Raw genomic sequence first — 12,691 nt, forward strand, 5'->3', positions numbered from 1 at the left:
GATTATTGTCTTCTATTTTTGATTGCAAAAGGCTTATTAATCTATAGATTTAGCAAATGAAGTGCACAATATTATCAAATAACGCAATATACAGATTGAATTGTATATGATGAGGTTGAGGTACAAGTATATAGACATTACTACATATGAATAATGCTAATTACCTTGAAACTGGTTTCATTGCAAGTAAATATGTAAGATCCAACCTTTCTTTTATCCAAGCAAAGATAGTTCTCCAACATTAATAATAATAATAATAATATTACAGAAAATGTTATTTTTCTTAAATGAAAAGTTTTCTTTTTATCATATTTGTGTGTTTTTTTTAATCAAATAAGTTAAGCTATATGTACTTGATTCATTATATATTTCATAAAACTTTGTTTAATTAACTTAACGAATCGACTCAAAGTTAAACTTACATTATATTAATAGATGACTTCTATGGTGAGGTACCACTTCATGTGGTTTATAGTGGATCACAATTTTTAGCTCTTAGATTAATCTCACCCTTAGATCACTATGGTACACCCTCCACACCATATACCTTCCCCTTTCCCATTGTCATAGCTTTAATCTTTTGTGTCTCTGACTTTGCAAGTTTGTTCTAAAGCCTATCTACATCCTTACCATGAACCATGCCAAGTGTCAAGATCTCCATAGCTAATCTATTCCAAGGAGAGGGAAAAAGATCTTGGAATATAGATCTCAAGTGACAACCTCCTCTTCATCATGTACAAGAACGTCATTTGTGCTAGAGACATCTTGACGTTGACGATGGTGACAAGGATGATCTTGAAGATGAAGATGGCTTCGTCATGTTCCTTACTCATTGTCGCTTCCACCCCCAAGATCTTCCGCATATCTTCGACTTGAGGTTTGAAATTGTCACTGAATAAAATGGAAAAAAATGAACATTTTGAAATTCACATCTAGAAGGGGAGCATTTCAAAATTCACAATAATGAGAAAAGAGGCAGTAGAGGTGGTGGGAGGTGACATGTGAGTGGTGATAGAAGGAGAATGATGGCAGTGATGGGGTCACCGAAGGCAATGAAAAGCCTACTAGAAATGGTTAAGAGAGAAAGAGGGTAAAGATTTGGAGTGGAAGATGCATAATAACAATGCGTATCTTAGATTAATTTAAGGGTTTCTAATAATGGTGTATATGGTCCACCATAAAAGTCATCAAATATAAATAAGCTGGTTAAATTTTTAGTTATACTAGCATGAAACCCATAGTGCACCAATCGAACAAGTAATACAATGGATAAGTCTTGATATCATTTTCCAAAAGACTCGTGTAATATAAGTAATGTAGCAAACTATTAACTTAGACTCATGAGCTTACACAACATTCATTAATCAACACACACTCAACAAATAATCATCATCCGTACATAGTTCCAATTAATCATGTTCAGTATGATGCATGCACTTGATCTCAACTCTCAGATGCAATGTGGTACCATCCCCAAGGAAATAGCCTAAGCGTGTCTACACGACACTCTTACTTAGGAAAACTAGGCAGTAAGTGTCGAGGTCACCCTGTCGTGCACAAGTAACTCCCCCCCCCCATGGTGATCAGCCTGAGTCTCAAGGGAGTTCCAAACTAAGTGACATGCCCTTAAGTACAAGTATTTTTTCTCATGCAAAACTACGAGTACTTACTGACAAAGTTTGTACTATTTTCATGAAATATGAAGTATGAAACATGAACACCATCAATGCACTAACCGTGGATAATTAAAGATTCTAAGCCATCCCCCTCCAGAGATGCTTAAAACTCTTTAACCACTATATGTCCCCCACCAGGGATATCCAACAAGGTCACTGCATCCCCCATGTACATACACATATATAACGTATGAACATGGGCACCATCAAGTACACTAACCATGGATGAATTAAAGATCCTAAGTCATCCCCTCAGAGATGCTTAAACTCTTTAACCATTTTATTTCCCCCCACCAGGGACATCCGACAAGGTCAATGCACCCCCTACGAACATACACAACATGCATAATCTTAATGCGTTTCCAACATCATCAACATTTCATTTCAATATCACTCTCAACATCAACATCTTCTCATCTCAATGACATTATCAACAACAACCACATCCTTTCATATTAACATAATCATCAATAATAACATCAATTCATGTTGACATGATCATCATTAACAACACCATCTCAAATCAATATCATCATAAATATCAACATCACCATATATCAATTAAATTCATCAATAGCAACATCAACAGTAAGTCACATTTCACATATACATATATCTTTTATGCCTGAGATTCACACTCCCCAGGTCTTCAAACAACACAAGTATAATCAAGACAATAATGTTATTCATTAATAATAGATATATCGCATCTCATTCGTCAAAAATATTGTTTTCTAAAAAAAATCAGCAAGCAACAGGGACAGACATATATATTCTCATAGTTAGGTTCCCTGACCCTAACTATGGTATCAAAAATGGTAAATTTATAACAAACTCCCCTCACTTATTGTGAGCTCTTCGTCAGTTCCTCTTTGCGTCACTCAGAGGTCTCTCTTGTTCACGCTTGTAAGTCCAAATGCAAGTTTCTATATACCAAACTGAAGCAAATTTAATATAGATTTTAGAAACAAGGTAATGACAACATTCGGGGTCAAATACCCCTACCAAAACATAAAAAGGCTGAGGGGTGTTTCAGATTCTACAAAAAGGATATATCATTTTGAAATTCCGATCACGCCAATGTGATCTGGGTTTAGTGAAAGTCACAAAAATAACATCAATGTTGTAAAAAGATAACTTTTACAATGTCTCATTCCCTAGGGTTTTTCAAAGGAAGTGTAAAATACCCTATTACAGTACCCAACACACAAGAGACACTAAGAGGGACTCAAACTAACTAGGAGAATGGTTTAGAAATCAATATTATCTCGGAGAAGCTATGAAATGGAGGATTGGGGGATTTTCTCCATCGAATCCTTGAGGAGAATTTTGAGGATTCCGCTCCGATTAAGGTGTTCCTATCAGTGTGGGGGTTCAATGACGAGCAACGACAGCTCACGGCGGCCCCCGGTGGTTGTGGGTGGTGGAGGAGAAGTTTGGGAGTGTTGGGGAGGGTTTAGGGGAAGGGAAGGAGGAGAAAGGACTGTTTTATGCTGCTGAATCGTAATTTGAAGCCTGCAACACTCGCCCAGGCGAGCCACACTCGCCTGAGCGAGCTGATCCACAACTCAAATTTTCTTCTTCGGAAAAAAATTCATATTTTGCAAATCCCAACGGTCAAACTGTGGATATTTGTCTTATGAACCTCCAGAAAAAAATTGAAGATGATCCAACGGTTAACAAATCTAGAATTACGATTTTACTGAGATAGGTTTTGGCAAAAATTTGAAATCTTACAATTTCAACTTAGCTCAACAAAACTCAATTAAATTTAACAATTACAACAGTGACTTCAATTAAATTTATATGAAAGTGACATATAATTATACCCAAATTGATCCTCACAAGCACTCCCCCAAACTTACTTTCAACCCAACACATAATCGCTCTCCTATCCTATGGTAATGAAAGTAAATTGTTCTTCTTTTAAGCTCATTGGGTTATCAAGAAAAAATAAATTCATGATCAATTAAAGGCTCAAAGGGGTGTGTACAAGGAATACACTTCATGGGTTAGTTTTTTAGCTCTAAGTTTCACAATCATCAATCAACAAGAGAACTATTCAAAGCCACTTGTGCCCCAAAGGGTGTCACTCATCATTCACATTGACAACACACAACTCATAAACTTTTTTTCAAGCCTTCTCAAATTGTCATCAAAGTCATGCAATACTTTAATTTTTCTCAAAACACAAACGCATCCAAGCTAAGCTAATGAAATAAGCAACCACAAAAATAAGCATTCAAACCACGGTTTCACAAATGCAATTTTTCAAAACCCTAAAAAGCATGCTAATATCACGTTAGGATGACATTTTTCTATGGTCATGCAACCAATAAACGTGTATTTAAAAACTAAAAACAATACTAGGTTAAAACCTAAGATTGAGTCATGTAGCCAATATCACACAACAAACCAAACTTGCTTCAAAAGAAACCATTGTCATGGGAACCAAACTAAATTTAAAAGTGTAGAAATAAAAAGGAAAAAAATTAAAATTGCAGGAAATTAAAGTTACAGGAGTTTAAAAATGGTATCCTTTTATCAATGGGATAAAACGGGCAATCCCCTAAGCATTATCAAACTCACTCCCAGAACTACCAGAGCTATTATCACTTTCTTCTTCTTCACCTCCTTCTTCCTCTTCGTCATCACTCGAGCCTCGTCCTTCATCATCTTCCTCTTCCTCCATCTTCTTCTCATTGAGTCATTTTTCTTATACTTGTTGTCCTTCTCCAATCACCGAATCTTCTCTTTCAACACTTGTAGCAACACTTGAGCCACCAACACCCCCCATGAAAGTGGGCTAGTCCCTAGGCTAAGCAGTTAGAGCTTCAAATTTTGTAGGAGTGGGCCACATGAAAGGACCAGGGGTTGCTTTTAGGGTTACAAGGTTGAGGAAATGATAAATTGAAGCAGTAAGGCTTTGCATTGACCAGTTGATGGCGACATTCTACTAGAAGAAAAATACCAAGGCAACAACCATTTTAGCATGGTTGAGAGGCTTAATAGAGGGAAGGATGGGAGGATGCTCTTCATCAAATTGTGCAAGCTAGATTGCGACAATGTCAATCAATGTAGCGCAAGTTGATTGGCCCCCTGAGGTTCGGGAGGGGAGGACGATTAACCATTACACCTCGATGTGCACAAAAGGCTATGATTAGAGTTGGAAAATCGAGAGGTTTTGGTGGGTTGGTTGGAGTGTGACACCCTCTACCCCGACATACATATAAATAAATAAAACATGTAAAAATATTGATAAAAAAATTCACGTGGGTAAAAGATTCACATTCATTTCACTATTTACCAAATGAGACTTATTAAAAACATATTCGACTCAAAACAAGACCATCAAAGTTTACAAAAAATGTTTTGTTAAATCAGTGAGATAAAATAAAATAAAATAACATCATGCAATTAAAATAGAACTCATCCTCAATGTCACATCTTATCAGAGCATTGTGTCCCAATGTCTTCTGACACGAGATTCTTATAAAGTCATCCACCTAGTTATCTGCTCCCACAAACACAAGGTTCAAGATCATCACAGAATCCAAACACAAATAGCACACAAGGAATGAGTTATCATAAAAAATAAACAACAAAACAAATAAACAAGACATAATCAAAATAAATTATGGAAATATTTATAACATAACTCAACTTAATACAACCCATGTCACTTCAACACTTTATCTTTAAAATTTGTTTTTCAATCACTAATCACATTACACATGAACACACACTCGAGTCAAAACACAATAACACTAATCAATTTCATAATAAACTATTAGCAAGCGTTATGCAACAATTATACTAAGACTCAAGCCTACATGCAATGTGGTACCATGTTAGTGAAAAACTACCCTGGGGCACTTAAGAGTACATAACAAGACACACCACACAATGGATATGTCAGGTCACTCTCACTAAGTAAAATCATATGGTGACCAGTCAGGCTTAAAGGAGCACTCAAACCGAGTGTCTTTACCCCAAGGCTTAGTCTCCAAAAAAGCCATTAGGGCCTGACCTTCCTGATTCAGGTCCAACCCCTAAAATATTTTATTTTTTTTGCAAGCAGACACTACTCATGACCTCACACTCATATTTCAAACATGTTTAATACATTGCGCTAGAATTTAACACTAGTTCCTAAATAGGAACTTACACTTTCTCTTTAACACTGCACATAAACATTTTTCTCAATATAAACACTGGTCGGGTTATTGTATAATTCACAGCTCACAACACAATTATTGTCACATCAAGAGTTAAACACACACACACACACACACACACACACACACACTTATTCATAACCAAATGTCATGCCCACAATTTAACATCTCATAATATCACAATTCACCATCACAGGTTTACATGCATCTCACAAATTAACACATGTTTAACTTTGTACTTATACTCGATTTCAACAATAATATTATAAGCAGACACTACTCATAAATTATACAATACCCATGACCTCACACTCATGATTCAAACATGTTTAACACATTGAGCTACAATTTAACACTGATTCCTAACTAGGAAACCTACATTTTTCCTTTAACACTGCGCATCAACATTTTTCCCAAGATAAATACTGGTCGGGTTATTGTATAATTCACAGCTCACAACACAAGTAATCTCACATCAAGTGTTAACCACACACTTATTCACAACTAAAACTCATGTTCACAACTTCACATCTCATTATGTCACAATCAACCATATCATGTTTATGTGTATCTCACAATTTAACACATTCAACTTTGCACTTATACTCAATCTCCACAACAATATTATAATCTCAAAGTAATATATTATTCTACAATTCATCATATATTTAAATCACTTATTCACAACTAAAACTCATGTTCACAACTTCACATCTCATTATGTTATAATCAATCATCTCATGTTTATGTGTATCTCGCAATTTAACACATTCAACTTTGCACTTATATTCAATCTCCATAACAATATTATAATCTCAAAGTAATATATTATTCTACAATTCATCATATATTTAATTTATCATTTATATATAATTTCAATCACAATTTCATAATCCCAATATAATTATTTATTACATTAAACTTATTGAAAACACAAACAAATTATACAAAAATATTTTTCAATCCACGGGGAGTAAAACTCCTTAAACAATTTCACATAATCATACAAGAAGAATTTCAATACAATAAACATCCAAAAATAAATCACAATTTGATCATTTAAGAACCCCTATACATGTTCATTTTAACCCCAATTGCAATAAACTCATTCCTTATCTCTAAGCGGGCTCACGTGTGTATTCTGACAGCGATAGCAGAATCTCTAATTGCTTCATGAGATTCCTCAAGCTTTTCCTCTAATTGTTTTGATAGGGTTTCCAATCGTTAGAAAGAGGAGAATGAATTGAAGCCTCCATTCTACTGTCTAGTGTGATGAACATTTTTCTCTTCATAGATATAATTTTACAAATCCCAACGGTGAAGATGTGAGGAAAATAATCTGGAATCACATATCTCATTTTCATGATAATTCAATAACTAACGAGTCCGAAATCATAATTTTAGTGATATAGTTCAATAGCTCGTGATTGTTGGAAATACTCTATTATTTGAACACTAAAATAAGCTTGGCTAGTCATCCTCGGTTGTTAAAGTATAGATTTAAACCACCTAATTTTAATTTCAATTTGTATATTTTATCCCCAGTCACTTTGGGTCCTTAGTACGCCACTTATAATTGGGATGGGAGAAAAGCGAAGAAAAAACCGCATAAGAATTCACTAAGAATTCTAGTGAAGGCAAAAAAATGTGGAATTTTCTTGCGAAGTTGAGTTTGGGCTTTTCCATGTATATGACAATGGGTAATAAATATGCTCTGAATTTGCACTGAACAATTTAAAAATTGTTCAATAATCCTTTTGTGTAAAACATTAAAAACTTCATTTTTTTTCTTTTTTCTTTTGGAAAACTTTTAAAATGAAAGATTAATAGAAGAAATTTCCCCCCTCTAAAACAAGGGATAAAAGAAAACTGGAAAGATCAGTATTATATTATGTATAAAATTGATATATATTGTATTAACTTAAATTAATAAATTATATAAGTATAAATTTTAATTATAAAATAATAAAATTAATCAATTGACCAATCTGATAATTTAAATTTTTTATAACAAAATAATAGTAAAATTTTTAAAAATTTAATAATATATTGTACGTAACAATGATAATTATAAAAAAAAACCGAAACAATGAGACATAACAAAAAATAATAATTATAATAACTGTCTAAATTTTGATAATGTAATAGTGTCACAAATTACCATTGTCAAGACTCGTAATTAAAGTAATAATTTAGTAATATACAGCGTTCACATGTGAAAAAATAATTTATTTAATTTTAATTTTTTTACTAAATTTTCTTAGATCAATCACAAATTAAATATTACGGGTGAGATTAATTTTTATTCACACCGGTAAGAAAAAAAATTATGGTTGCCACACGGGAAAACTTAACAAACTCGTTGTTATTAATCTGATCATTGCTTTCTTTTCCTTTAAATGTTTGTTTATTTTATCTATATGAAAAAAAATATCATACAAGCAGCACACAAAATAATAATTAATGCGTTAAAATTAAAGTAAAATTATTTGAATGATACATGAGTTTGATTCATAACATCACATATCTTGCATGCACATCAGACTATTAACAAAAGACTCTGAATGGCTTTACGCAGGTAACCCTTGTGCATTATTTCACTTAAGTAGATACAATTACATTGTTTTCTTAATAGTCTTCTTAATTAACAAGCTGAAAGTAGTAAATACGAAAGATAACGTAATAACATCCATGGAAACTATAATACAAAGAGCAATGATCATATCAGAGCTCCTTAATTTTTTCAATTTGGCAATTCTTTTTTAACCAACTATAGGTGGGTTCACTGGAAATTCATTTTTAACCAACTCCAAAGGTGTTTTCACTGGCACTTCGTTTTTAACCAACTCCAAAGGTGCTTTCACTGGAAATTCTTTTTTAACCCAGTCCATATATCCTCCTCCCATGTTGCTCACATCCTTAAATCCCTGTTGATTAATATTAAATTTATACAATAGTTGGTCTTCGGATCAAATTATTTTCACAAACACAAAAGCAAACTAAAGGAAGAAGGGAAGAAAAAAATAGCACGTATTTCTAGAATTTGAAATATATTTCTCAAGTTGAGAAATGTTAGGATTTAGGAACAGCATCTGACATATTCCTGTAAACACACTACTTCTAGTTATTTAAAATTTATTAAAAATTATAAAATCAAGAAAAAAAAATCATTAAATATAACGAGTAATCCACAAAATTTTATCATTTTTAATAAATTTTAACATAGTCCAGTCAAAAGATGTGTTCTTTTAACATTTTTCTAGTTGACTAGAATTAATACTTACTTCGGTCAGAAGATCCGCAGTTGCATATAGAGATCTCACTCCACTTTGACAACCCTATAACAATACAGATTTGTTTCATACAAAAGAAAGAAAGAAACTTTAGCCTTAATAACCAGCATCCAAGAACAGGTAGAAGGCATTGTTTTGTGTCACAAAATGAAAATTTTTAAGTTACCACGATGATGTGATCTTCTTTCTTACAAGCAGATGAAACCTCCTTAAGAAATTCTGGATTCTTCACTCTGCCTGTTCTCCAAAACACAAGATTTGACATTCTAACACTAGATTTTAATTTGCAATTGCCAGAAGCATCACTACAATTTGCAATTGCCAGAAGCATCACTACAATTTGCAAATTCCTTACCTTCCGGTGTATTAAACATGTACGGAATGTTAATGATCTTCTCTGCATCCACATGTCCTTTCTGGAACTCTTCCACCGTCCTATTATAAATTACCAAAAGATTTAAGCTTTTTGAAAAAATAATTAAGTAAATGTAATTAAACATAGACCCAGAAGTTCAACCAATAAATTAATTTTCCTTATTAATTCTCATCCAACTAAAGAAAAAGCAAAACATTAATTTGCTACCTGACATCCAGATAAACATGACTGGTCTGGATCAGATCCTTGGTTGCATGTACATCAACTGTGACAACCTCGGGTCCCGAGCTACAGAAGAAGAAAACAAAAAGAAATAGTCATCTAATCCTCATGGAAATAAAGACAGCCGCACAAACACCATCCATGATGAAAAATGCTTCAATTGAACAAAAGATTTAAACATAAGAATTTACATATACATGGTCGTTGAGAGATAGAAAGAATGAGATAAGTAATTATACAATGGAGGGAGATAAAAAGAAGAAATAATATTGTACAAATTTATTGTATGAATAATATGACTATCAGTTATGCTACATGTAAAGGGTATATTCAACAAAAAAACATGTAAAGGGTATGACTCGAAACTATATATAAGAAAAATAATAATTAAGCCGCAAATAAGAATGTTTAAGAGAGAAGTAATCCCACAAACCTCTCAATTCCAATAGAACCCATGACGAGAAATGTCTTTGGTGCTGCTTATGTATGTACCTGGACCAGTAATGGTTTTATGGTGCAACGTGTTGTGTTTGCGAATGTAAAGCTTCCAACATTTTGTGTGAATAGTTTGAGTGGACCTTTGCTTGATTGCTTTTTAAAATGAAAGCCATCATCTAAAGAAAAAGATAGCGATATTAGCTGCGGGGTGTGTGTCGGATTCCATTTTAGCAATCTTCCCAATCTCTTTCAAATAAATTGTTTCAAACGGTTTATTAGTTAAAGTAATTTTTTGTCATTTGTGTGTATTTCAAATGGATTGATGTGACTTGAAAATATTTTGATTTATGTATTATTTAATAATATAATGTCAAATAACTTATATCATCATAAACAATTCATTTCATCAAATTTAATAAAATATTATCTAATTAATTTTATCCTTATTTAATAAAATATTATCTAATAAAATAATATAATCTAATTATATCTAATGAATTCTCTTAATTATTTTTAATCTAACATTAGAACAAGTATATCTTCATATTTGAAATTTAAATAAAAAAATAATTATCATCACACATGTATATGTTTTAATCAACATTATTACAAATATTTAAATTTTTTATTATAATAAAAGGAAGAGAAATAAATCTTATGCAATTTATTCAAATGTATTTAAGTAAAAAAAATTCAATACAATAACAATTAATTTAATTTATAATATTATTTCATATGCAATATTTTTGTAATAAAAGTATATTTAATCAATTAATATTAAATTTTTTATTATATAATTATGTTATTTAACCTTATTTTATAAATAGTAATTAACAAAAGTTTCATATATAAAGTTACTAAGCATAGAGATAAAATATTATTGTATAATAAATATATTAAAATTTAAAATTTAATTAATTTTTAGCATAAAAATTTCAATTATATAATATAAATATTATTAAAAATAGTATTCAATCATAAAATTATTTTATACGATTTTAAAGTAAAAATGATTTTATAGGATTTTAAATTAAATTAATATCATAAATTTTTATACAAAATAATATCATATATTAAATTAATTTTATAGTGTTGAAATTTTTTACATGTGAATAAATTACATAAGATTTGTTTCTCATACTTGTTTCCTTTTATTATAATAAAAAAATTAATTATTTATAATTATCTTGATTAAAACATATGTGATAATAATAATTAATTTATTCAAATTTCAAATATGAAGGTATATTTTTTCTAATTACCTTAATTATATTAAAATTATTTTTATGAATTAAAAAATGGAAAAGAAATATTTACAATTATTTCCATCAAATGCATAATATTTTCTTTCTGACTTGTTGTTTACTATAAAGAAAATCTAAGATAAAGATAAAACAAATAAATATTTGTAAATTTTGTTAGATACACATGTTCTAATCTTGATAAAAGATATACATATTTTAATGTGGGATAAAAAATAATTTGGAGATCAATTTATTAGATATAATTAGATCATATTATTTCGTTAGATAAATTTAAAATTTATTAGATAATATTTAATTATAATTGATTAATTTAAAATTGATTAGATAATATTTTGTTAAATTTGATTAGATGAGTACAAAACTAATAATAGCCTTTCAAATTGATTTGGCTCAAAGTGAGGAAAAATACATTTTAAAAGATAAAGTACACTTACAAATCGTTAATTGGAGATTATAATTAATTTAAAATTTGGGTTAGTTACTTTTTGGTACATATAAAACACGGAAATTTTAATTTTGGTACTGACAATTTTTTTTAAATACCTAATGGAATGTTACATTATTAAGTTCAAATCATTTAAAAATTGTTGACTTAACAAACAAATAATTTTCAAGGCATGTACCTTTTAAAAAAAATTCAAATTTTGAGTTTGGACCCTAAAAAAAGTTTGACCAAACTCATAAAACTTTTTGAAAGACTTTTTTTAGGTATTAAAAACAGAAATTGGAAAAAAAATGATGATTTAAAAAAAAAAATCTTTTTTTATGGCAAGGTTCATAACAATTGTCTATGTAACATGTCACCTCACATGTTTACATGAATGTCACCTCATTGTTTAATGACAATGATTAAAAATAAAACAACAAATTTATGAAAAATAAGGTTGGATGAAATATTTTTGAGAGACTAAAAGTGAAATCCATATAAAATTAGGGACTAAAAAGTTAATTAATCCAATAAAAATTTGTCGAGTACAAAATAAAAAAAATAAATTTAGGTACCAAAATATATAAAAGTGGGAAGAAAAACAAAACTTTTACTTTATTAGAGACCAACAACAATTTTTTTATGGAGACTAAACTCAAAATTTGATCATATATATATATATATATATATATATATATATATAAAGGTTATTTTTTCCTTTTTTTTATTTGTATGAATTGAATATACTTAGAATAACTTGCACTCATTCAACTGAGATATATCCTTTAGTCATTTTTTTCTTTTTTTTTAAAATTC

The 12,691-nt window shown here is 30.5% G+C and overlaps 1 protein-coding gene across 1 annotated transcript; it reads right to left on the reverse strand.

Moving 5' to 3' along the window:
- Window positions 1–8,410: 8,410 nt before the first annotated feature.
- LOC114389032 (thiosulfate sulfurtransferase 18-like) lies at window positions 8,411–10,321 on the reverse strand. The gene is made up of 6 exons (XM_028349614.1): window positions 10,179–10,321; window positions 9,731–9,811; window positions 9,503–9,582; window positions 9,314–9,384; window positions 9,139–9,192; window positions 8,411–8,781 (listed from the first exon to the last, which is right to left on the reverse strand). The coding sequence occupies exons 1-6, from the start codon at window positions 10,199–10,201 to the stop codon at window positions 8,617–8,619; spliced, it is 474 nt and encodes a 157-aa protein (XP_028205415.1). The 5' UTR covers window positions 10,202–10,321; the 3' UTR covers window positions 8,411–8,616.
- Window positions 10,322–12,691: the final 2,370 nt, after the last annotated feature.

The sequence above is a fragment of the Glycine soja genome, chromosome 16 (genome assembly GCF_004193775.1).
Source record: "Glycine soja cultivar W05 chromosome 16, ASM419377v2, whole genome shotgun sequence".
NCBI classification, from domain to species: domain Eukaryota; kingdom Viridiplantae; phylum Streptophyta; class Magnoliopsida; order Fabales; family Fabaceae; genus Glycine; species Glycine soja.

Bases quoted from the DNA above. Each gene is read 5' to 3' on its own strand.
- LOC114389032 (XM_028349614.1), bottom strand. From the start codon at position 10,201: ATGGGTTCTATTGGAATTGAGAG. The intron at 9,812-10,178 runs GTTTGTGGGATT...CTTCTTCTGTAG, and splicing joins GGTTCTATTGGAATTGAGAG to CTCGGGACCCGAGGTTGTCA. The intron at 9,193-9,313 runs GTAACTTAAAAA...GTATTGTTATAG, and splicing joins AAGAAGATCACATCATCGTG to GGTTGTCAAAGTGGAGTGAG.